Source organism: Myodes glareolus, chromosome 9, assembly GCF_982192425.1.
Source record: "Myodes glareolus chromosome 9, mMyoGla1.1, whole genome shotgun sequence".
NCBI lineage: Eukaryota > Metazoa > Chordata > Mammalia > Rodentia > Cricetidae > Myodes > Myodes glareolus.
This window is the reverse complement of record NC_142034.1, coordinates 63551218-63577850: the sequence shown is the minus strand read 5'-3', so window position 1 is coordinate 63577850 and position 26633 is coordinate 63551218. Positions and strand designations below refer to the sequence as shown.

The window sequence follows — 26633 nt, the reverse complement described above, 5'->3', positions numbered from 1 at the left end:
CTAAATGCAGGCTGCTAACTGTCCCCACTGAGCAAAGGTAGGAAAACTCACTGCTGAAAGCCTGCTGTTGGTCAGGCTGAGAGCTACTGGTCTAAGTGAAGGCTACTGTTCAGACCTGAAAACTCCACTTGCTTCATGAACTAGCAACTCAAGCAATCCACATTTCACTTCTCAACTGTAGGATAAAGCTAGCACAAATCTTCTAGAAGTTTATGAGGGGGGAAAAGTGCATGGCCTCCTCTGGAAAGTATGAAGGAAGAAAGTCAGTGTCCCAATCTGCCATCTTCAAGGGACAAGCCACAGCAAGGAAGAACTGGGACAAGGGGTGCTGAGATGGGTGGAGTCCCAGGGAGAAGGCCCTGTGGCCTTCCCTGGCTTTTGTTGGCATCCCTAGACTGCACACCATCAGAAAAAGTGGATGAAGTATTTTATTAAGGCACATGAGCTATGAGTGTCCTAGATGGAGCAGGAATGGAAGCTTCTGCAGATACATTAGGAGAGCTACTTCCCAGGCAGCTGCAGAGCCAGTGTTGGCTGGAAGCACTACCCGCTTCTCACTTGGCAGACAGCAGCCAGTCAGGGCTTGGATGTCACCAAGGTCAGTTTCTGCTTACACAATGACTGACCATCTTCTCACGTTTCAGCAGTGCAGCTGCTGGAGTCACTCCTGAGCACAGACAGGAGTAGCATCTTGCAGAGCTGGATGGACTCCCCAACAAAGGAAGGTCAGCCCCAAACCCAGCACCTCCCTAGGTTTTAAGACAGTGGATGGCCACCTGGTCCCAGTTAGCTCATTTCCTGGTCTAGGCAACGTCCTCCATCTTGCCTGTCCTCATCTGTTCTGAGGACAAAAAGGGCGGGTGTGTCCAGGCTGGTGGCAAAGGCTACATTTCCGGGGCTTTTTTGCTGTAGATCCTGCATCTGAGGAACCTGCTCTTAGTCTTTTGCTTGCAGCCTCTGGTCTCTGGGCTTTTCCTCTGCCTCCTGGCCATGGTGGGGCTGTAAAGTTCCCTGTGGGAGGAGACAGGAAAAAGCTGAATTCACAACTGATACCCTCAGGTAGCAAGAACAGATGTGCTCCAAGTTGTGGTGGTGTAGACCTGTAATCTAGTACCTGAGAGGCAGAAGCAGCTCAAGGGCAGCTTGGCCTACATAAGCCTGTCTCTGAAACAAAACCCAAATCAAGGGGCAGTGCTGGGTAGAGGTGGCATCCCTCTAACAAGTCAGCTGAACCCAGGGGCTAGACTCCCTTTGCTCTGTGAAGGTCAGCTCCATGTCAAGAATAAGGTATATCCTACCCTGTTACCTCCTTTCCTTTTCTTTTTACATTATTTTACTTTATACATCTTTAATCCCAGCATTCAGGAGGCAGAGGTAGGAGGATCTCTGTGTTATAAGTTCAAGACCAGCCTGGTCTACAAAGTGAGTTCCAGGACAGCCAAGGCTGTTACATCAAGAAACCCTGTCTCAAAGAAAAAATAAAACAGAAACAAAACACAAAAAAAGATCCCCTCAGGTTTTAAGCTATGTGTGTGTGTGTGTGTGTGTGTGTACATACACACACACACACACACACACACACACACACACACACACACACACATATGAGTACAGGCGCCTACAGAAGGGGACACTAGATTCCCTGGACCTGGAGTTCTAGGTGGTTGGTTGTGAGCCACCTGATACGGGTGCTAGAACCGAACTCAAGTCTTCTGGAAGAACAGCAAGTGTTTCTAACCACTGAACCATCTCTCTAACCAGGTTATTGCTGAGGGGACTAAGACTGACAGCTATGTGAAGGTAAACACCTGGGATCGGAAAGATCTGCTTAACTGCAAAGTTGCTGCTTAGCCTCGGGTTTGCTGCTATGCATTGCAGTGGCAAGGACCCATCTGATCCAATGTCTGGATACCAGTCCTTTAGCAATCATTCCTGAGACATTAGTCAGGCTGTGTAGCTCTGGACAGGTTTCTACAAACTACCACAGTCAGGGTGCCATCAGGGTGCTACTGACATCAATGACCTAGCAAGGATGACAGTCTGCAGGGGAGGAAGACGCTTATCTTACCTTGGGCCCTGTCACTGTGACACCTGTACCTCACCTCATGTGGAAACCTGTGATCTAATGCAGATGAAAGATGCCTGCTATAGAAAGGGTATTTATCACAGCGCTGGGCACAGTAGCTACTTTTTAATGTGAACACAAGATCCTATGGTTCCTAACTTGCTTAACAATGAGGAAACAGAGTCAAAGTAATGGCCCTGCTGATCCTGCACTACACTCATTTGCCTTCCCTCCTTCTCTGGTCTCTGTAGTGGTAGCCACTGTGAGAACCTACGTAGGAACCTGCTGCCTTGCTCCCTCACCTGGGGCCACGTTCTCATCTACCCACTGAAAGAAGCCACACTGCTGCTCTCTTGGCTTGGCACAGGTGTGGAACTGGCGTCCTTTGTTGGGTCCATCCTTCTGCACAGTCCGTGTGACAACAGGCTGCCCACACAGGCAGGACGTATTTCCATCACTGTCACTGTCATGGCTGCCAAACCCATCCATGTTGCTGTCTGAGGCTGACAGCCATCCCACAGAGTTGCCGGGGAGTCTTGATGCAGAGGTGGGGGGCCCTCCTCCAGTGGGATGGCTGCTGTCAGCCCACAGGAAGAAGTTGCAACCACCACCACTGCACTTATAGAACTGCCGGCCCTGGTTGGGGCCCTGCTTGCGGACAGTGAGCAGCAAAGCCTCCTGGCCACAATTGCAGGTCACAGAGTTGCTTTCACCAGCAGCATTGGATGGTAGGAAGGTTTGAGCCATTGCCTTTGAAGGTCCAGTATGTCTGTTGACCAGAGGTTGAGAAAGACTGTGTTGACTGCTGTCCATCCTGTTGGTGACCTGGCTGGCCTGCAGGTGGCCAGAGGGCTGGGTAGCTCTTGTGGGGGCCTGTGAAAATCGTAGGCCGAAGATTTCCTTCAGTGTCTCATCACATCCACCTATGCAGCCAACAAACTCCAGGGGCATGGTTGGGGGAAGGCTACCACGCTTAAACTTCAACTTCAACCTAGTGAGGCCAAAATGAAAAAGATGTGAATTTTTGCCCTGGTGTGTGGTGGTCGCCAATCACAGCCTCCCTGCATACCTCAGAAAGCCCATTCAGAGTACAAACGAACTCTCAGATGTAACACACCACCCAAATATAGGCACCTCCGCAAAGTTCGACTTCTCTACACCACTGGCCCCTCAGGGATCTGGGCTCTTTCAAGGTAAGGAAGTCAAGACAGGAAGAATGCATCTAGTCTACTTTCATGTTTTCATGTGTGCACAATACAGACTTTTCCGGAAACAATGAACCATGATGGTTCTGTGGAGTACAGGGACAGAGATGGACACAAATCCAGTCTTGCCTAAATGAAAAGCAGTATTAGTCCCTTCAGTAGTGCTGTATATCTACTTTGCAAAGTAAGTATTTTATCCTATAAATCATTTCAAATATGTTAGTAAGAAATGCATGTGCGGCCGGGCTGTACTCGGGAGGCAGACGCAGGCGAATCTCTGTGAGTTCGAGGCCAGCCTGGTCTACAAGAGCTAGTTCTAGGACAGAATCTAAAGCTAAAGAGAAACCCTGTCTCAACCCACCCCCCCAAACAAAACAAAACAAAAAAAATGCATGTGTGAAGCTGGGCATGGTGACATATGTCTTTAATCCCAGCACTCAGCAGACAAAGGCAGGTGGGTCTCTGTGACTTCCCCAGAGCACAGCTGAACTAGACCAGTCAGCTGCTGGGGCTCCTGCTCAGACTGCAAGCTGAGAACAGTATTTCCTAGGGCAGTGGTTCTCAACCTTCCTAATGCTGAGGCCCTTTAACACAATTCCTCAAGTTGTGGTGACCCCCCCCCCAGCCATAAAGTTATTTTCATTGCTACTTCATATATTTAATTTTGCTACTGTTATGAATTGTAATGTAAATATTTTTGGAGACAGCGGTGTGTCAAAGGGGTCGTGACCCACAGGTGGAAAACCGCTCCCCTAGACACTCCTGCCTGGGTTCCAGTGAGAGGACAGGAAAGAGTTCTGTAGTGCCTGCCCCAAAGACACCCAGCTCACCTGTACACAGGGGGTGGCTGACAAATGGGACACACACTGCTGTCCCTGCTGGCCTCCAGCACCGAGTCAGGAAACCACACAGCTGACCGACATTCGGGGAACCCCGTGCAGCTAAGGTAGAACCTGGAGAGCAGAGCGGACAGGTCAAATCCAGGAATTCGGAAGGCACACTGCTTGCACCCATCTGCCAGGAAGATCCTTCTTTCATTTTCTTGGTATTCTGAGACAGGGTCTCACTGTGTAGCCCTGGCTGGCCTATTACTTGCAATAGAGACTAAGTTAGACTGATCATAGAGATCCACCCGTCTCTGCCTCCTGAGTGCTGGGATTAAAGGTGTGTTCCATCATATCCTACCCCAAGAAAATGCCTCTTGTATGCTTCTCATGTCCCTAAAAAAATACAGCTATAGCCAGGCCGTGGTGGCCACACCTTTAATTCCAGCACTTAGGAGACAGAGGCAAGTTGATCTCTATGAATTAGAGGCCAGCCTGGTTGTGGTGTTATGAAAGAAAATGGCCCCCAAAGGGAATGGTCCTATTATTAGGTGTGGCCTTGTGGAGGAAGTGTGTCACTGTGGGGTTGGGCTTTGAGGTCTCTTCTGTTCAAGCTTCCCTCAGTGTGAATGTCAGTCAATTTCCTGTTGCCTGCAAGATGTAGGGCTCTCAGCTATTCCTCCAGCACCATGTCTGGCTGCATGCAACCATGCTCCCTGTCATGATAATGGACTGGAGCTTTGGAACTGTAAGTGAGCCCCCTTAAGTAAATGTTCCATTTATAAGAGTTGCCGTGGTCATGGTGTCTCTTCACAGCAACAGAAACACTGGTCTCCAGAGCAAGTTCCAGGACAGCCAAGGCTACTAAAGAAACCCTCAGGAGGTAGGGAGATATGCAGCTATTGCTGAATCTACTTAGACCTATACCACCAGTGACTAGGTTGGTGTTTTCTCTAGTAAGCTGAGGAGGATTTAGCAAGTGTGAGGCAGGTCTAGGCTACACACTGAGTTTCAGGTTACCCATGCTACCTATTGAATGAGACCCTGTTTCAAAAACAAAACAAACCACTATTGACTAAGGTGAAGCCATGTACAAAATGCCCTGTGCATACTTCCATAGTACTGTGTTTTGTCTTACCTCCTTAAAAATTGCCACTCTTGGGGCTGGAGAGATGGCTCAGTGCAGTGGTTAAGAGCACTGATTGCTCTTCCTGAGGACCTGGGTTCAATTCCAAACACCCACATGGCAGCTAAGGACTGTCTTTAATTCCAAGATCTGACACCCTCACAGACAAACATACAGGTTTAAACACCAATGCACATAAAATAAAAATAAATTATTTTTAAGAATTAAAAAAAAATTGCCGCTCTTAGGTGAATCTCTGTGAGTTTGAGGCCAGCCTGATCTACACACAAAGTCCAGAACAGCTAGGGCTAAACAGAGAAACCTGTATCAAAAAAACAACCAAAAAACTTTGCCACTCTTAGCCCATATGCATATATTCCAGGCACTTGGAAAGGTGAGGCGGGAGAATTTAGAGATCAAGTTTAGCTTAGGCTACATAACAAGACCCTGGCCAAAAGACAAAACAAACAAAACAAACCCATTTTGGGTTGGGGTAACTAGGAAGCTGCCAAATATATGAGACCCTGGGTTCTACTCCTACACTTCAAATAACAAAAATGAAAATAGACAAAAAACAACAACGAAAATCTCTGGGGCTAGAGCCATGGTTAAGAATACTACCCATTCTTGCATAGGGCCCAGGTTTGGCTCCCAGCACTCAAACTGGACAGCTCACAACCACCTATAACTCCAGTTCTGAAGATTCAAACTCTCTTCTGGATCCTGTAGGCATCTGCATCCTTGTGGTGCACATACAGACAAGTGGGCACATACACATAAAATAAAAACAACAGCTAAAACAAAAAAACAAAAACAAAAAACCCACCCTTAATGCAGCATTGGGAAGTAAACACGACCCTTGTGCAGGGGGTGTGGGTGTGTGAGAGGTGTTGGCAGCACTGGCGGATTATCTTATTTCATGTGCCTGGTGCCCACAGAAGTTAGAAGAGGGCATCAGATTCCTTGGAACAAAGCTATGGATGTTGTGAGATGCCTGCAGGTACAGGGAACCAAACCTGGGTCCTTTGCAAGAGCATCCAGTGGTTGTAACTGCTGAGTCATAACTCCACCTGCCTCCTTTTAATGGAATATAAATTCCTATAGCACTCGGCACCACGATGGTACCTTGCTACCCTCACAGTTCTATCATTTTGCCCAGTGTCTGCCAACAACAGGCCTGCCTTTAAAGAATGACGGACTGACAGGGCCTTTGAGAGCTAGTGGTTAACCCAGCGTACACTGGGTGAAGAGAGGTTAAGAGGGAGCCAGGTACTAACCCACCACTCTTCTTGGTCTTCAGGACCATATCCTTGTTGCACTGAGGACACTTTCGAACAGGCTCTGGCATGGCTGGGTAGAGCTCTTCTTGATGGTCCAATTCTGTCCCTTCTCCTAAGTATTGAGATAAGGCTTCATCCAATCTGGAGAAAAAGCAGATACACAAACCAGTTTCCCAAAAAAGGCCTTTATTGTACTCTTAGGCATCCATAATACACAGGAGACTAGAACCAGTTGGTCAGGGAGTCATAGGTCAATGTAGAAAACAGATAGCAGAGAGGAGATGGAGCTCTCCATCCCACTGCCCCTGGATCCAGGCTCCTAGCATGATGCCAGCTCTAGGCAGACACAAATCATACAAATTTAGCAATGTCGATCTATATTCCTGCCACAGAGTAGTCTCAAGGATTAAAAACTGGGAGCTGAGCAATGGTGATGCACACCTTTAACCCCAGCATTCGGGAAGTAGAGACAGGCGGATCTCAGTGAGTTTGAGGCCAGCCTAGTCTACAGAGTGAGTTTCAGGACAGGCAGGACCACACAGAGAAACCCTGTCTCAAAACAAGCAAACAAACAAAACGACAACAACAAAAACACAACTGGGGCTTGCACAAAGGATCAGTGAGAAAACGTGTAAGTCTGACACTGACAACCCGAGTGTGATCCCTGCAACACCCACAGTGTAAGAAGAAAACTGTCTTCTCAGAATTGTCCTCTGACCTGCTTACACTTGCCTTGGCATGTATACAGTTGCACAGCGCACACACACACACATGTGCACGTGCACACATGCATGCACGCACTTGCATGCATACACATACAAAAATTTAAGAAAAAAAGAAAGAAAAGGCTAGGTGGTGGTGGCGCACACCTTTAATCCCAGCACTTGGGAGGGAGAGGGAGGCAGATCTCTGCCAACCTGGTCTACAAAAGCTAGATCCAGGACAGCTAAGACTGTTATACAGAAAAACTCTGTCTTGAAAAACCAAAAAAGAAAAAAAAAAAAGCCCAAACTGGCATTTCCTGCCATTCATATAACAGCCATATAGAACATCGTCCCTACATACCAAGCAGTTGTCCAGTGGATACTGGCTGGGTATCCTAATCCACATCAGTCCTGAACTACCTGGGCTGAGTCAGACCCCAAAGGAGGAGAGATCAGGGGCCAACACTGCTCCCCTTTCAGACACTAGCTACAAATTTCAGGGTGTGACCACAAAGGGGGCTTCCCATGGTATGATTCACTGGGTGGCTAACATAACTCAGGACAGCCAGCCAGCTGAGATGCAAAGGATGAAGTACACAACAAGACTGTACTGCTGTGCTTCACCTGGTGTGTCATTCTCACGTCCTGCATGTACTGAGCTATCTGAAAGCACAGGACACACTCGTTATGATGTTGCCAACACTCAAACGTCACTGATAAACCATGACCACTGGTGACCAACCTTCAATCCCACCCTGGGGCTGCTGGAAGTACTAGCCTCCTAGCCTTATGGAAGCTCCCCTGGGAACTAATCCTAGCTTGTGACTCAATAGGTGTTTTCCATCAGCGAGGTGACTAGCAAACAAAGACATTATCACTCTAGAGTCCAAATGTGCCAGAAGATTAAACTAAAAATGTTTCATGCTGGTGAACCATAGCATCGGGGCTAGAAAAAATATTTTTTCCTTTTTTTTTTTTTTTTGAGACCACGTATCATTTTGTATTCTAGGATCTCCTTGAACTTGGAACAATCTTCCTGCCTTAACCACTCAAGTGCTAAGATGACACACAGAAGTCACCATGCTTGACTCAAAAACATCTTATTTCTTAACACATACTCTGTTCACTAGCTGGCCACCCCAAATGCTGAGGAGAATGGGTGGATTCCCACACTAGAACCTGGGTTAACTTTAAAGAACTGCTGCCTAACTCAAGCTAGAATAAAAAGCAGAGAATGGCACTGCTAAAGCTCAGCACTATGAGAGACAGTTTCCCTAGAAAGACGTGAACTGAGCTCAGGGAGGAAAATCTAAGGACAGTGCCTGTGTTGTAGCTAGCCCCTCCCACAGGGCAACTGGTAAATATGAGCCAGTAGGGCCTGTATCACCCCACTCTGTTGAACCTCCTCAAGGCTCCCAGTCCTTTCTGGGAAGTGCTATGGCATGGCTGGGAGCTACAGGACCACTTGGACAGGGGAGCAGGGTCTGACACTCACTTCTTTGCCTTAGCCACTGCTTCAATGAAAACCTGCTTGTATTTCTGCACTTGCTGCCTTAGCACCTGAAACTTATCCTTCTTGCCCTCACAGATTAGCTTAAGATCAGCTTCCAGCTCGGCACGGAGGTCAGGTTTGGACATCTCATAGCCCATGGAATCGTAACCTGCAGAGAAATAGCAAAGCTGTGAGGTTCTAAATGACACCACCAGGGACTTGGGACACCTTGCCCTCTCCCTTGTCCACTGCAACCTCCCTCCTGCTTTACCTTCTACAAGTCCCATGCCCAGGTGCCCAGGGAGGAACCGCTTGTCTGAGGTGAGTCCCACATACATCCGGGCTTTGATGGTTTCAATGTGTTCTGCATGAGTTGCATCAGTACCTAGAAACCATTTCCTTATCATCATCATCATCATCATCATCATCATCATCATCATCATCATCATCATCATCATCATCATCATCATCCTTGAGCTCACTGACAGGGTCTGGTATAGTTCCAGACGGCCTGAAACTTGCTGTGCAGTCAAGGCTGCCCTTAAACTACGAATCCTCCTCTGCATCCCAACCGCTGGAAATGTAGATGTTTGCCACCATGTTCACTTCATATTTCCGTTATTCTGAGGTGATACAGATAGCAACACCAGCACAGCCTGTGGGTACCTCATTTATCTCTTTTGCCTGGGCAGCTTTTGCAGATAAGATCTCTTATTCACATCTGACTTACACTAGCAATCTCAGAGGCCACCTTGACTCTCCTCCCTCCTAACACTTGAAGGCCCATCAGAATTGTCAATCCCGGTCTCACAATTTGTCACTTAAATTTTCCTCCTCTGCTGTGTCAGACTGTGGCTGAGTGGTCTCATTTACACGTGTGATACCCGCCCTTCTCTAAAATCGCTCATTGTCCCCCTCTAGCCAAAGCTATTTAAACTGTGTTCCAAGGGACCTTTTAAATGGAGCCGTGCTGACAGGAGATACAAACTAAAATCTCAGTGAAATGTCAAACCGCACCTGGCTTATTTTAACTTTAAGTCTGCCTGGGTATGCACATGTGGGTGCAGGTGCCCATGAAGGGACATCAGATCCCCTGGAGCTGGAGTTACAGGAAGTCGTGAGCCAACTGACATGGGAGTTAGGAAGAGAACTCAAATCCTTGCAAGAGTGGGAAGTTCTCTTCACTGCTGAGCCATCCTTCCAGTTCCTGGTATTGTACTTTTTATAGTTTTTTGAGGCAGGGTCTTGCTATGTATGCAAGGATAACCTTGAATTCCTGATCTTCCTTCCTCCTTCACCCTCCCAAGTGCTGGGATTATAGGTCTATGCTACTCCTTTTTAATTTTGAAACAGGGATTTTCTAAATTGTCAGTCTAGTCCTGGAACATGCAATCTTCCTGTCTAAGCTCAAGTTATTTGTTCTTTTTTCCCCCAAGACAAGGTTTTTCTATTAGCCCTGGAAATCACTCTGTATACCAGGTTGGCCTTGAACTCAGAGATCCATAGGCCTCTGCCTTGCAAATACTGGGGTTAAAAGCATGTGCCACCACCACCCAGCCGTGTTGTTTTTAATCAAAATGAACAACCAATCCAAAGGACATAAGGTACCCTCAACTGACTCTTGAGCCATAATAAACACCTATATCATCACACACATGGCGCAGCGTTGGAATTCAGGAACATTGGAAGGACTGGGGTCCCCTGGGCTCAGTGTTAGAGTGCTTGCCTAGTGTGCACAAGACTCTTAGTTCTACGCCTAGTGCTATAAAAACAAATTTAAAAAGCACATTAACCCTGGACTTATTTGTAGCAGACTAACAATGTACAGATCGCGGAGGTTAGGTAAGTTCTTAACCTTTGCTGATTTGACTTCACTGGTTTTTCTTTTTGAGTTGGGGTTTGGGGTGGAATCAGGGCCTCATATATGGTAGGCAAATGCTCTGCCACTTAACTACACTCCAGCCCTTCATTTAACCTATAGAATAGGGACAGGAATAGAATGCCGTCCCTGAGAGGAGGTCATGCCTGGCCTACAACATAGCCAAGGGCCATGAGCTCCCCACACAAGATACTGACCGATACCATGCTTCTCCATGAGGGCAATGAGGTCAGCCTCGGTAAGCAGCTGGGGTGGGCTGGTCTCCCCATCCACCATTTCCACAGTGCTGGGCTGAAAGCGGAAGCCTTGCTCGTATACAGGGAGGAGCTACAGGAGGAGCAGGTGTGGAGTTCAGACCATTTTGTCATCACGCCCAGGTTAGCCTTGCTCCATCAGGCAGCACAGCTGGAGCACACCTGCTGCCCTCTCCCTGGGTGGGCCCACCTCCTTATCACCTTGTCACTCCAGTGATCGTAGGGATACACATCCAGGTAGTTACGGGCCAGAATTACGAGGCCGTGGGCTACAAAGCGTTCCTGGGCAATGTCGATCTCTACAGTAGTCTCTTGCCCCTGAGCATCCTGGGAGCAGCAAGCCAGGAAATGGCGAACGATGAATTCATATAGTCGCCGCTCATCTCCCTGAAGAAAAGAAAGCGTGTGAGACTCCTTTCAGAACAGCATGTCCTAAGGAGCACATTTCTCCTTGAGTTTCAGCTTGGGTTATGCCACTGCAATCTAGAAGTTTGCACAGAATAGAACACAAGGCTCCTCAAGCCTGCAACACTGGGAGTCCTTGGGAAGCTAAACTCTTGTACTATTTTTTTTTTTTTGCAACAGAGTATCCTTGTGGAGCTTCATGAATGTCAGGCTCAAAGGTGTAAGCCAGGCAAAGATAAGCAACTCATTCTTTTTTTTTTTTTTTCAAGACAAGGGTTCTCTGTAGCTTTGGACCTATCCTGAAACTTGCTCTGTAGACCAGGCTGGTCTCAAACTTACAGAGATCCTCCTGTCTCTGCCTATTGAGTGCTGGGATTAAAGGTGTGCGCTACCACTGCCTGATGCAACACATTCTTTGATATGAGCTGCACAGGAGGTGAAAGTACAGGCAGCACTGGACACGGTAGCTTTGGGCTACCTGCATGCATGCACTCAAGCAGTGATTTGTTGGGGGTAATATTTCATCAGTCAGGTAAGCAGGATTTAGTGAGGCTCACCATACTAAAAGAGCCCAGGAGACACTCATACACATATCTAACAATCCCAACCCACCCACCCCCCTTTTTTTTGAGACAGGGTTTCTTTGTGTAGCCCTGGGTGTCCTGGAACTCATACTCTGCAGATCAAGTTGTACACAGAGATCCACTGCCTTTGCCTCCCAAGAGCTGGGATTAAAGGTGAGCACCATCATCACCCAGTCACAATTCCCCTCTTAAGGATTCATTTACCCATTTCATCTTCCCAGCCAAAATGTTATTGTTTATAAACTGTAAACACATAATATACATATAAATACCTAACTATTTGGTAGATCTCCAGTTACTTCCTCTGAGTGAATTCTGACCTCTACACATGTATTGTGACATGTACACCCCTCCCGACAACATATAAAATGTAATAAAAACTAAGGCCAGGTATGGTGGCACACACTTTTAATCCCAGCACTTGGGTAATAGAGATAGATGGATCTCTGAGTTTGAGGCCTTATCTTAACACAAAGGTTGAGAAAGTTTAAACAAAACAAAAACAGATTCACTGACGGCTTCCTTCATCCCTCTCTTGAAATGAGAGACAATTTGGTATCACTGTTCCAAAGCCCAGAGCTCACAGACAAAGTCCAGTCTTACTCCCCACCCTGTACCTGTGCTGTGCTCCAGCAGGATTTCACACTCAGAAACTAACCTGCAGGCTGCTGGTGTATTTGGTGGGATGAATGGGGGGGTGAGCTTGATCAGATTTGTTCCCATTTCGTGGAGTGGGGCCACCTCGCTCTAGAATGTTCTGAGCGAACGCCCCCCAGTGTGGATCCAGGGTCTGCTGTTCCACCAACGCAGCCAGGTTTAAGTCTTTAGGGAAGATGTTTGTTTCTGTTCGGGGGTAGCTGATATACCTAAGAGAAAGGTACACCAAAGGACACTGTTAGGCCTTTCCATTGGTTTGTAACCTCTGGAAGTTGTAGTCTTCTGACACTGCCAATGTGACAATAAACTACCTAAGCTGGTAGCTGGAGATAGCTAGGGTCCCTTACTGGGTAAAAAGCAGCAGGCTTTCCCGTTAGGTCATTCTGGAAACCTACAGACAAGAAAGCAGAAGCATAATGTAGGATAAAGGTCTTTGATTCTCAGTTCCTTGAGGCCCCGGACATACCACTGGCCCCTCTTAACAGTCTGACAGAAGGAACCTGTGTGGTGTGAGCCTCAATGGATTTGACTGTTCCAACAGCATATTCTTCTATAACTTTTTTTAAAATTAACTTTATTAGTTTATTTATGTGTTTTATTTATATATACACCTATGCACCATCACTGTGCCTGGGCTTCCAGAGGCCAGCATTGGATCCCCTGTACTTGGAGTAAGAGATGGTTGTAAGCTATCATGTGGTAGCTGAGAATTGAACCTAGGCCCTCTGCAAGAGCAGCAAGTGCTCTTAACCACTGAGCCATCTCTCCAGCCCCTGAATAGCTTTTCTTTTCTTTTTTTAAAAGTTTTTTTTTTTTAAGGTTTATTTATTTTATGTTTTGTCTGCAAGTATGTATATGTAACAGATGCATGTCTGGGGCCCTTGGAGGTCAGATGAGGGAGTTAGATTCTCTGAAACTAGAGTTACAGATAGTTTGAGCCACCAAGTGGGTGCTAGGAATTGAACCTGAGTCTTTTGTAAGAGTAGCAGTGTTTTTAACCACCAAGCCGCCTCTCCAGCCCCCTATAACTTTTCTTAAAGCATATAAAGAATAGTGTTAGCCGGGCGGTGGTGGCGCACGCCTTTAATCCCAGCACTCGGGAGGCAGAGGCGGGCGGATCTTTGTGAGTTCGAGGCCAGCCTGGTCTACAAGAGCTAGTTCCAGGACAGGCACCAAAGCTACAGAGAAACCCTGTCTCGAAAAACCAAAAAAAAAAAAAAAAAAAAAAAAAAAAAAAAAAAAAAAAGAATAGTGTTGCCCAGGTGTTGGAAAGATGTCTCCAAGCACTTCTTCCAGAAGACCTGGGTTCAATTCCTAGCACCCACAAGGAAGCTCACATCTGTCCGTAATTCCAATTCCAGGAGATCCAACACCTTCTGGCCTCTTCTGGCACCGGGCACACATGGTGCACAGACAAAATACCCTTATGCATAGAATGAAAATAAACAAACAAACAACAACAAAAGAACAGTACAACCCAACAGAACTGCTAACATGGCTCAGTGGTAGAGTGTCTAGCATTCTAGCATGCATGAGGGATGACCTAGACTTAGTCCTTAGTGCTAAAAAAGGAAAGAAATCTAAATGTTTTATTTTCATAAACATCTTTAAAATATACAATGTATTTTATTCTTACAGCACTCAATTTGGACAACCCACCTTTCATGTTCTCAAGCAGTGGTAAGTGGACAGTAAGGGTACTCAACTGCTAGGGCACTCACTGATCTCAGAGATAGGAGGATTCTTTTTTTTTTTTTTTTTAAATTTTTTATGATTTATTTATCTTTTATTTTATGTGCATTGGTGTGAAGGTGTCAGATCCCCTGGAACTGGATTTTCAGACAGTTGTGAGCTGCAATGTGGGTGCTGGGAATTGAACCCGGGTCCTCTGGAAGAGCAGTCAGTGCTCTTAACCGCTGAGCCATTTCTCCAGCCCGAGATAGGAGGATTCTAATAGGATCCTAAAGGTGTTGCCTGCTGGCTGACATTTTCCAGGACCCAGGACAATTGCTGAGGGGTCAACAGTAGGATCTAGTGTAATGATAGTATGCTTACTTACTGTGTGCAAGCCCTGGGTTAAATCCTGAGCTGAAGGGCAGAGGAGGGGGTGGTTTCAGATTACTCTGTGACCTTATACCTACCCTTGTGTATAGAGTTTTTCTGCAATCCTCATGGTTTCTTTAGCATTTATTCTCAATTTCCGAGACGCCAGCTTCTCCAGCTCCTGTCAACGGAGATAGAAGGATGAAGTTTGTGAGTCAGAGCACAATACAGCACCTAATTCATCTTCGGGCAGGTCTGGCCCTGTCACTTCAGCTACAACCATCATGCCAAGAGGGAAAGACTGTCCAAGGGAAGATTTCTGGGATTCAGTCGGCCAGGCAGACCACAACTAGTCGGGGTTTTGTTTGTTTAAAATGTACTTTTAACAAGAACAACAACGAAACCAACCAACTAAACACCAAAGCAAGAAAACCCAAATAAGAGCATGATGGTTCTTGGGAGGCAGAGATGGGCAGATCTGTGTGAGATCTAGGTTAGCCTGGTCTATGTGAGTTCCAGACCAACCAGGGCTACATAGTAAAATTTGTTTAAAAGAACTACAAAACATAAATAAAAAAATATTTTTCTTTTTGGTTTGAAACAGTAAACCATATAGTCTAGGCTGTCCTTGAACTCGTGAGTCTCCTGCCTCTACCTCATAACGCTACAATCACTGATCACTGGTATCCATCACATCTTCCTAAGGAAGCTAGTGAGTGATTCTTCAAGATAATGTGCAGCTGATACTTGCCCAAGGAGTTGGCAGGTTTACAGCACCATGCCCAGATAGTGTGCATTTTTTTCTTCCTTCCTTTTTTTTTTTTTTGAGACAGAGTTTCCCTGTGTAGCCCTGGCTGTCCTGAAACTCGCTCTGTAGACCAGGCTGGCTTAGAACTCACAGAATCTGCCTGCTTCTACCTCTCAAGTGCTAGGATTAAAGGCATAGGTTACCACCGCCTAGCCACAGATGGTATTTTTTTTTTTTAAGACAAGAGCTTTGTATGTAGTACAGGCTAGCCTTAGCTATCATCAGCTTCCTTGATAGCTAGGATCACAGACAAGTGCTACTACTCCTAGGAGAAATCTGTACTTTTATTAAGTAGTCTGACAAGAGAATTAAGCTAATGAAGGCAATACGGGAACCACACTTAAGAGACCATGATTCAAGTCTCAAAAATTTCCCCTAGGAAAGCCTCTCAGGCTTTCTAATACTGCAAGCTCTTCTTTTCTATTGACAGTCTGACAAAGGCTGGGCATGGTGGTACATGATTTGAGCCTCATACTCAGGAGACAGAGGAAGTCAGATCTCTCAGTTTGAGGCCAGCCTGGTCTACACAGTGAGTTCCAGGACAGTTAGGATCCCGTTAGAGATCCCATCTCAAAAAAGCAAAACAAATAAAACCTTTTAAAAAGGACCAATAAGACATCAAAATTATTTGACTATATAAATATTCATATATGAATAGAATCACTTGCATTTCTCTTTTGGTTTTAAAGCCTTATAATTATATTAAGAGGCTGAGCTAACTCAGGTCTTCTGTGTGCTTTTCTGTATGGTCTTGAGATTTGAATGACATTCTTTCCTTCCACTGGCCCATGCAGAACGGTAGCCCCAACAGCAGGAAGTAACTGTTCCTTAGTATCTGGAACATACCACAGTGTCCAAAGCTTGAGGCCTCCACTTGCTTTTCGGCTTAGACCTGACCTCTACCACAGTCGCCATGGGATCCTAGAAAATCAAACACACAAAGCCCATATTAGCTTGGAGTACACCACCTCAAGTCCCCATGACGCAGCCTTTCTCAAGGAGTATCCCACATAACATCACACATTGAAACTGTGGGATGTTATCACTCCTTGCTACTCAAGCCAAGACTTGGAAAGACATTTTTACAAGTTGTTAAGTAGTCTAGATCTCATGAAATTCTGAAGTCTTTGATATGAGACTTGACTCACATGCTCCCTGTTATAATTTTTTTGTTTTTAACTTTTTAAATTAAGGATAATGGGGCTACAGTGTAAGTCAGGGCACTTGTCTAGCATTCATGAGACCTGGAGTTTCAACCTTAGCATTACATACCTTCATATAAACAATAGAAGTTATACAATAAAAACTGCAAAACTTTCAAAGACACTGTAAATGGACATGAATTTAAATGGTTCACTAAGGAGGAGTTTGTATATCACAATTCAAATTTCTCTTTACAAGAGAGTGGGGACCAGCTGCTCTTTCCAAGAAGCTCAAAGTCTGTCACTTGTCACTGAGTAGCCATTACAGCCTACTAGAAGTACAATAGGTGTTCATGATTACACTAATTTATGATATGTCTGCATGTATGGAGGTAACTGTGCATGCCATAAACATATGTGACGGTCAGAGGACAACTTGCAGGAGGCGGTTTCTTCCTTCCACTATGTGGGTCCTAGGGATAGAACTCAGTTGCTCAAATGTTACTCTCTTATCATCTGGAATAAACAGTCCCCATGTCACCCCCAGGCCACCTTCTAGTACTTTCTCTTGTATTTTTGTCCTGGCATTATCGTTTTCCAAAATTACCTACTTCATTTGTGACCTTTACTTCCTCACGTGACCAATAGAAGGAGGCTGGAGCAAATGCTTAAATTCCTTTCCATATCTTGAGGTCCAGCTCTAAATGGGCTCAGATGACGCATCCTAATCTCAGTTTGAAGTATATATCTCAGAGGGGAGTTTCAGTGATCTACTTCTAAAATTTTTGCCTTGATCTAAAAATTCTACTTAAAAAAATTTTGAGACTTGGTTTCATGTAGTCTAGGTTAGACTCGAACTCACCAGGGGCTGAGCTGATCCTCCTGCTTTTGCCATCCAAGGACATACACCATTATACCCAGCTCTCCTTGCTGTCAGATCAGGACCTACTGCTGCCTCACAAACTTAGGACAAAGATCTTCCAAGTTCCTGCTGTGACTGTTAGCACCCAGGCCTCAGGCTGGGTGTCTATCGGGAAGAAATCCCAGACTCCCCAGAAATGACCTGTGAATTACGACCCCACTTGTGTTACAGCCCAGAAAAAACCGAAACAAACAGAACAAAATTTCTGATTCTGTAAGAAATCAGAAATTCCTCTTTGTCTCCAGAATTGAAGGCGTTCCTTTAAGACTCTGTCAAGCTGCTATGGTATGTTCCTAAATCTCTTCTAATGCTCTCCTGTTTTAAGAGCATCATTATGGCTGGCCATGGTCATAGCTTTAATAAACTTTATTAAACTATATTAAACTTTATTAAACTATAACTTTAATAAAATTCATTTTAAGGTAATTTCATGTCAGCATCCATCTATGAAGCACCATCAATTTCTTTTTTTTGTTTTTGTTTTGTATTTTGAGACAGGGTTTTTCTGTGTAGCTTTGGAGCCTGTCCTAGAACACACTCTTTAGACTAGGCTGGCCTCGAACTCACAGAGATCTGCCTGCCTCTGCCTCCTGAGTGCTGGGATTAAAGGATGCACCACCATCCTTTAATGCCTAGTATACCATCAATTTTTAACACTTGCATAACCCAGGGTCTCACTACACATACGATGCTGGCCCTGAACCTGCCTCAGCCTCCTAAAGGCTAGCATTACAAGCATGTCCCATCATGACTGGCCACTTCACACACTTTTAGTGCTGGTTTTCTAATCATGCTGGTTTCCAAAAAAGTGATGTGTGCATGTGTATACATGTAAACACACACACACACACACACACACACACACACACACACACACAGTCTCACATGTAGAACACACAGCAGTCTTCGTGAGTTGGTTTTTTTCCTTCCACCATCTGATTCACAAGGATTTATTCAGGTTTTTAGGATTGGCACAGGCACTGAGCCATCCTGCAGGCACTGGGGGTATAAACTCTAAGCCAACAAGCAAGCCTAGTTCAGTGGGAAATAGAGCAGGAAAGTGTTGCTGGGAGCGCATACAATGCTTCTGGAGCCCTAAGATCTCAAAGAACTCCTTACCTCCATACACAACTGGTAAAGGACAAGACAAGCTGTGTGGTTAAAGAGACGGTATCTTTTCCAGTTGAACTCCACAGTCCCATCTTTGTGGTCATGAGTTACTGTATCAGAGAGAGACAAACAGAGCTGCCTCAGAGAAGCCACCATACGACAGACAGAAAATGATACATTACAGTGAAAAATCAAAGCTTTTGATACAGGGAGGGGTCCTGGACACATAAGGCCCTTTCAGTAGACTCTGGATGATGACGGGGCGGGGTGAAGGGCAGTAAGGCTGAATGATAACCATACCTTCACTAAGCTCTGCAGCCCCCTGTCTTCCCAGAGCCTGCAGATCCCAGAGCAAAGAACCTTGGGGCTTTACCTTTAATTCTGTGGAAGACTTCTGGCACAAAAGCCTGAATGGCTTTGAACCTCTCCACCACAAACCCCAGCGTTGGGAACTGGCAACTGCCATAGCTGATGAGCTGCTCTGCCAGAACCGCAGGGAAAATCCGCTGAAGCCGCAGGGTCTGAAACCTCGTGAAGGCAGCTCCTACAAGAGGAGGGTGGAGGAAGGAAGAACCAGACAGCAATGAACTATAAAGTTATTGTTGGTCCCATGAGCCAACACAAGGACCCACTTAGGCAACAGCAGGCCCGCCGGCTCCTCACCGATCCGCAGATCCAGCTCCTGCCTCACATCCACTGCATCGCTTACTCTCTGGTCAGGCTCAGTCAGGTTTTCACAGGCTGCCCTGACTGCACGCGGCGTGATCTCAGAGAAACGGGCCCGCAACACCTGTAGATTGGGTTTTACTGTGGAAGAGAAGGAAGCACAGATCCAAACTTAATCAGAAGTGCATCAGCACAAAAGCAGGCGGTTTTTTTTGGTTTTTGTTTTTTTGTTTTTAAAATTTCCAAGACAAGGTTACTCTGTGTAGCTCTAGCTGTTCTGGAACTAGCTCTTGTAGACCAGGCTGGCCTCGAACTCACAGAGATTCACTTGCCTCTGCCTTCTAAGTGCTGGGATTAAAGGCGTGTGCCATCACTGCCCAGCTTTGCCACTGCTCTTCTTAAACTATCATGACATACAGGCAAACCAATACAAGAAGCTGGTTTGCCTTTCACCTTTTAGTTTAAATTAATGGAAAAAAAATAGCAACGAGGGAAAGGATTTTATAATCCTTTATAACAATTTATTTATTTTACATCCCGACTACAGCCACCTGTCCCTGCTCCCTCTCCTCCTACTCTCTCCCCACTTCACCCCTCCATCTATCCCTCCTCTAAAATCACTCAGAAAGTGACAGGCCTTTCTTGAGCTTCAAGCTGCCATAAGACCAAGCAGCTCCCCCTGTATTCAGGCTGGGCAAGGTATCATAATCTTTAGGTCTTGTCAGAAATAACAGTGGGATCAATTTCAGCTATGAACTAAGATACTTTAGGTGAACCTTTTGAGATTTAAATCTTACTTGGATCTTTTGGTTTAAATTTAGGAAAAAGAACAACTTGAACAGTTAAAAGATCTCTTAAAATTTTATTTTAGGAGGCCAGTTGATAGTGATGCATGCTTTTAACCCCAGCACTCAGGCAGAGGCAGGCAGATCTCTGTGAGTTCTAGGCCAGCCTGGCCTATAAAGTGAGTTTCAGGACTGTGACCCAGAGAAACTCTGTCTCGGGGGGAAAAATTGTAATGACGTGCATGTATATGTGCGTGGTTCTGTGTATGAGTCAGGAGGAACTGTGTATGGAGGAACTTGACTACAGCCCACTTAACGCCCCAAGCAGAGACACTCGGCAGGAGACTCACCAGCCTTGCATACGTGGATAATCTCAAACCCGATGTTTTCACCTTCTCTGTCACAGTCAGTCCAGATCACCAGTGCCTGACAATGCTGTGCCTCTCGCTCCAGAGTCTTCTGAAATTACAAGGGAGAATACAGTGAGCAGGAAAATTACTTCGCTCCTTTATGCTACAGAATCTGATTTAGGAGGCTGCAGAGATGGCTCAGTAGCTGTTCTTTGGAGGGCCACATGGCAGTTCACAACCATCTGTTCCAGGGGATCTAACACCCTCTTCTGCCTCTGGGGGCAACAGACATGTATGTGGTACAAATACCTATACACATAAAAAAAAATTAAGTTAAATTTAAAAGAAAGAAAGAAATCTGACTTCGCTAGGCAACATAGCTCATGTCTGTAATCCCAGCACTGGGGAAATTGAGGTAGACTGCTGTAAGTTCAGGTCAGCCTGGGTCACAGAGTGAAACCCTGTTTCGATAATAAAACAAAAACCCAAACAAATAAACAAACCCAAAAACAAAATGTCAGAGTCTACTGAGAAATGTGACTGAGGATCAGCGCTGGTTGTGGAGTATTCAGACTTTGGGGGGGGTATGGAAGGACAGAGCACAGCAATTTGCTCATGGTATGGTGTCTGCTACAGTCCTCCAGACCTGTGTTTTAGAAAACTAAGGGCTTCACACAGCTTCATCAATATGATGAAACCCAAAACTCAGCTCTAAAACACTTCTGCCATCAGTTCTGATCAAATGTCAGTCACTGAATAAGTTCCTCCCTATTCCCCTCCCCAGACAGGGTCTGAGGTAGCTTAGGTTGGCCCTGCGATTGCCAGGGATGATCCTCAACTCTGGCTCCTTCTGTCTCAATGTCCCCAGTGCTGGGATTGCAACTGGCTTATGGAGAACAAAAATTAACTGAGGGCTTCATACATACTAGGAAAGCACTTTACACACTGTTCATTCCCAGGCCTGTTCCCGGAGGTTCATTCTAACAAACTTTCCCAGGTCATTTACCAGTATTATTCTTATTATTGTGTGGGAGGGCATGTGGATGACACAGAACAACTTTGAGGAGTCAGTTCTGTCCTTTTACCTTAAAAAAAATTAAAAATTTTTATTATTTTTTAATTATGTGTATATGTGTGTGTTGGTGTGTGGGGTATGTGTATTTGAAAGCAGGTACCTGAAGGGGCGGAGGTACTGGATTCCCCAGAGCTGAAGCTCAGGTGGCTGTGCTGCCTGGGGTGGGAGCACTGAGTTCACTGCTCTTTCCACCTCTACACTGCTCTCAGGCAGTGAACACAGATCACCAGGTCAGGTTGGCCTAACAATTTTCTTTTCTTTTCTTTTTTTTAAGATAGGGTTTCTCTGTATTTCTTGGCTATTCTGGAACTAGCTCTGTAGACCAGGCTGGCCTTGAACTCACAGAGATTCGCCTTGCTTCCCAAGTGATTAAAGGCGTGAGCCACCACTGACAGTTTACCTTTTTGAGACAGGGTCTCAGAATGCAGTCCTGGTTGACATGGTACTTGCTATTTGATCAGGCTGGTCTCAAAGTGAGATATCTACATGCCTGCTTCATAATAATTTATCTTTTAAACAATCAATTATAGTTTGTAATTTTTTTCAAGACAAGATCTTGCTAAGTAGTCCTCACTGGTTTTGAACATGCAACGATCCTCCTGCTCCTCCCCTGGAAGTAAGAGATGTGGGTCCATATTGCTCCATCTTACTTTAAAACTTCTAGAGTTTACCTGAGGGTGAGATGGGGGCTAGAATTAATTATTTAGTAACATTTATTCCTTGAATTTCATTTGAAAAGTTCCTTGGGTACTTACTTACTTGGGTACTTACTCTCATCCTAGCAATTTGAGGAAGAGATAGGAGTATTTATGCAAGGTGAAGTCAACCTAGGCTATATGGCATTTCTTCCAAACAAAACAAAACACTTCATTTATATAATAGGTGGAAGAAACATCTTAAAGTCATGATACTGGTTGGGCATGGTGATGTACACCTATAATCCCAGCAGAGGCAGGTGAATCTCTATGAGTTTGGGGCTAGTCTGGTCTACATACTGTACTCAAGGCCAGCCAAGATTACATAGTAAGATTCTGTCTCAAATAAACAATCAATCAATTAATTATGATACTGAGGTTGGTAGGAAATCCAATGCAGTAATAATATAGGAATCACTCAGTTCAATGACTTCTGGTTGTTTAATCTCAATGTCACATGTCTTCCAAAGATCTTACCTTGATGTCTATAAAATTTTCTGGGCAGTACTTTTCAATTTCTGCTTCAAAGAGGACTAGGGGATTGCAGCTCTGCCTAGAACAGAAACAGAAACACAAAGGCCTTTACCTACATGGGCAGAGAGCCCCTCTCCATTAAGAATGTCTAACTATAGCAGACGCACAGGAGGCCCTCCCATGGGAAATAGCCTAGAGAGCTGGGGACAGATGCTACTCAGAAGGCTGAAGGTAAAGAATCAGTAGATTCCAGGACTTCAGAGCCAGGCTGAGCAAAATAGCAGGCCATGGCTCAAAAAAACAAAACCAACCAAACCAAAACAAAAAAATAAGGTTAGGCAAGGTAGCATGTGCCAGACATCCCTCACTTGGGACTATTAATTAGTCAGAAAGACTGGACATAGACCATGTCTCAAAAGAGAGAAAAGAAAACTGACCAGATGATTAAAAGCAAAGCTATGAGTTTGTACATAACAAACTGTCCACTCTCCCAAGCAGATGGACAGAAGATGCAGAGAAGAAATCTGGAAGGCTTTTATGCACATCTGCAATGGAATAAATGCAATCCAGACGGCACTGAAGAAAATTTATTTAGGGGAACACCTCAAAGTGGGTATTTATTCTAAAGGGATGATAAAAACTTATAGCAGTATATATATATCCATCCCTAGGTAATTTTAGTATTTACAAATTATTATAAATGACATGGTAACAACAACATGCTTCAAAATCCCTGTAAGATTTGTCACAGCTACACTAAGAGAGACTTACATAGATCTAATCTACATGGGAAGTAGAAAGTAGAAAAAGACAAGATCTCCTGAGTAAATTGGGAACATGGGGACCTTGGGGGAGGATTGAAGGGGGGGAGGGAAAGACAGGGAAGGGAACAGAGTAAAATAATATCAGAGCTCACTAAATATCAATTAAAAAAATTTGTCACAGCTTACTTCCCCATACTAATTGTACTGACCATTTCCGAAACCTCATCTGGAAATCATGAGCCAGCAAATGTCCAGAGACTGAAGTCATTATCATAGTAACATTCTGAGTAACAACAAAACGAAAGTTAGTCTTTCTGTAGTTATACTTTGACAAATCAATCAATGAAAGGAAAAGAATAGACAATGAACAGAACTAAGAACAAATATAGCTGATGGAGAAGAAAGGACCACAAATGTAACTCTGCAAAACCAAAATCATAGTGGCACAACAATCACTACTCATTCTTATTCTCTCTCTCATTCTCTCTCTCGCTCTCTGTTGAGAAGGGTCCCTCTATTGTCCTCACTGTCCTGGGCCTCCCTATGTAGTAAAACAGGCTAGCCTCAAACTTACAGAGATCCACCTGCCTCTGTCTCCTGATTGCTGAGATGAAAGGTGCATGTTACCATACCCCACTACTGTTCTTTATTTTTAAAAAATGTATTTACTTTACTTTATGCGTATTGATTATTTTGCCTGTATGTATGCGCACCATGTGCCTGTCTAGTGCTCATGGAGGTTAGAAGAGGGCACCAGATCCCCCAGAACTAGCGTTTAGGATGGTTGTGAGTCCTGTACTGGTGCTGGGAACAGATCCTGGATTCTCAGCAAGAGCACCAAGTGCTCTTAAGTGCTGAGACATCTCTCCAGCCCCAATAACCACCATTCTAACACCAGTTCCATGATACCTTTTGGATCATTTAAGATTTGCTCAGGAGGCCAGACATGGTGGCACATGTTTTTGATCCCAGCATTTGGGAGGTAGAGGAAGGTATATCTGGTGTATTCTAGGCCACTCAGGACTACATAGTAAGACCCTATTTAAGAAAAAAGTCCTCAGGGATGAGAGTTATAACAGTTATCGAGTGATTCAGTACTTGGTTTGAGGTCCTATGTTCCTTCCCCAACACAATGTTCTGGAATGTGTGTAGTAGAAAGATGAGGTTTTTTGTTGTTGTTGTTGTTGTTTGTTTGTTTGTTTGAGTTTTTGAAACAGGGTTTCTCTATAGCTTTGGAACCTGTCCTGGAGAGCAGGCTGGCCTCGAACTCATTTGGAACCTGTCCTGGAGAGCAGGCTGGCCTCGAACTCACAGAAATCAGCCTGCCTTTGCCTCTGCCTCCCGAGTGCTGGGATTAAAGGTGTGCACCACCACTGACTGGACCTTTATAATTTAGGTAAAACACAAGCAATTTAGAGAGGATCTAGGTATCTGCAAGGACATGTCAGCCTTTTTCCCCCCTTTACCTTTTCATTTTCATTTATTTTAATTAACTTATTCATTTACTATGTGGAGATCAAGACAAATGTCAGCAGTGGTTTTCTCCTTCCACTAAGTGGGTTCCAGAAATTAAATTCAGGTCATCAAGCTTGAAAGCAAGAGTCTCTACCTGCTGATTTTTTGCAACAATGTCTTACTGCATAGCCTTGGTGTCCTGGCTAGTTTTATGTCAACTTGGCACAAGCTAGAGTCATCTGAAAGAAGGGAACCTCAATTGATAGATGCCTTCCTCAGATCCGGCTATTACCAGGCTGTTGTAGCAAACACCTTTAATTCTAGTACTTGGGGGGCAGAGGCAGGCAGATCTTTGAGTTGAGGCCAGTCTGGTCTATAGAGTGAGTTCTAGAACAGCAGGGCTACAAAGAGAAATCCTGTCTTGAAAAACCAGAAGGGAAAAAAAATGATGAGGGAGGGTCAAGTCCATTGTGAGTGGGGCCACCCCTGGACTAGTTGTGTAAGAAAGCAGGCTGAGCAAGTCACAGCATCCCTCAGTGGCCTCTGCATCAGCTCCGGCTTCCAGGATCCTGCTCTTACTTCCTTTCACAATAAATCCACAGGGCTGTGGATCCTGGAGGTGGTGGCATGTGTCTTTAATCAAATTCCTGTGAGTTTGAGGCCAGCCTGGTTTACAAAGACAGTTCCAGGACAGCCAAAACTGTTATACTGAGAAACCCTGCCTGGAAAAACCAAAACAACAACAACAACAAAAACAAACCCAAACTACAAGGAAAAACTGTGATGTGGAAGCATAACCTGAATAAACCCTTTATCCCTAGCTGTTTGGTTATGGTGTTTCATCACAGCAATAGCTACCCTAGCTAGGTTGCAACTTAAAAATAACCCTCCTGCCTCAACTTCCCAAATGCTAGGATTAAAATATGGGCTAGCCACCATGCCTGTCTTATATATCAGCTTTATGATGGAAACACTTTAGTACCTACTTTCCCATACAGATGATAGTCAAATTCATAAATCTTGTTGAATTTTGAAAGGCCTTCTTTCTGTAAAACAAAAGAAAAATATGTAAAAATTTCAAATCATATTAAAAAAAATGACTCCCCAACAAAAAGAATGAGTAATACCCAGAGGATGGGAGAACAGGATATGAAAAAAGCAAATGCAACTTGACACTCTAGCATTCGAGAAGCTATGAATATTATAAGCTTAAAGCCTGCCTGGGCTACAGAGAACAAGATCAAACAATTTCCTAAAATACTATTTCCTAAACTTATTTATTTATTTATTTATTTATTAATTATGTATACAGTGTTCTGCCTGCATGCCAGAAGAGGGCACCAGATCTCATTATAGATGGTTGTAAGGGACCATGTGGTTGTTGAGAATTGAATTTAGGACCTCTGGAAGAACGGCCAGTGCTCTTAACCTCTGAGACATCTCTCCAGCCCACAATATAATCTTTTTCAAGACTGGATTTCAGAGGCTGTCCTCAAACTCATATAAATCTATTTGTCTCTTCCTCTGAGTACTGGGATTAAAGGCATGAACCACCATATCTGGCCCAACATGATCTTTTATATGTGAAAACATCCTAAAGAGGTAACAAAAAACTGAACAGTGGTAATAAACAAACCCAGCAAAGATGCAGGATACATGTTCAACACAAAAACCATTACTGTGAACTGGCCATGGTACATATTCTCAGCATTTAGAATACTGAAGCAGGAAGATTGCCACAATTTAAATTCACGGACAGCTACAACTCCTCCCACCCCCCATCAAGCTACAGGACCTCACCTATTTTTAGGCTACATATCTCAGGTCACTTCAGTGGAAGGTAATGACTGGTGGATCTCTGAGAGTTTG

The 26633-nt window shown here is 44.8% G+C and overlaps 1 protein-coding gene across 2 annotated transcripts in view; it reads right to left on the bottom strand.

The window, feature by feature from the left end:
• Positions 1 to 410: 410 nt before the first annotated feature.
• Positions 411 to 26633, bottom strand: part of Top3a (DNA topoisomerase III alpha) — a 36723-nt gene continuing 10500 nt past the window's right edge. For both annotated transcript variants that reach the window (XM_048448123.3, XM_085695027.2), the window contains 18 exons: positions 25751 to 25810; positions 23519 to 23592; positions 22549 to 22624; positions 20302 to 20410; positions 19164 to 19307; positions 18874 to 19044; positions 18510 to 18610; positions 16173 to 16247; positions 14617 to 14699; positions 12477 to 12684; positions 11031 to 11216; positions 10773 to 10902; positions 8968 to 9081; positions 8700 to 8865; positions 6498 to 6641; positions 4101 to 4223; positions 2368 to 3056; positions 411 to 1011 (listed from right to left, as the gene is read on the bottom strand). In XM_048448123.3, coding sequence (XP_048304080.3) covers positions 833 to 1011; positions 2368 to 3056; positions 4101 to 4223; positions 6498 to 6641; positions 8700 to 8865; positions 8968 to 9081; positions 10773 to 10902; positions 11031 to 11216; positions 12477 to 12684; positions 14617 to 14699; positions 16173 to 16247; positions 18510 to 18610; positions 18874 to 19044; positions 19164 to 19307; positions 20302 to 20410; positions 22549 to 22624; positions 23519 to 23592; positions 25751 to 25810 — 2832 coding nt within the window. In that variant the 3' untranslated portion in view covers positions 411 to 832. The remainder of the gene's footprint in view (positions 1012 to 2367; positions 3057 to 4100; positions 4224 to 6497; positions 6642 to 8699; positions 8866 to 8967; positions 9082 to 10772; positions 10903 to 11030; positions 11217 to 12476; positions 12685 to 14616; positions 14700 to 16172; positions 16248 to 18509; positions 18611 to 18873; positions 19045 to 19163; positions 19308 to 20301; positions 20411 to 22548; positions 22625 to 23518; positions 23593 to 25750; positions 25811 to 26633) is intronic.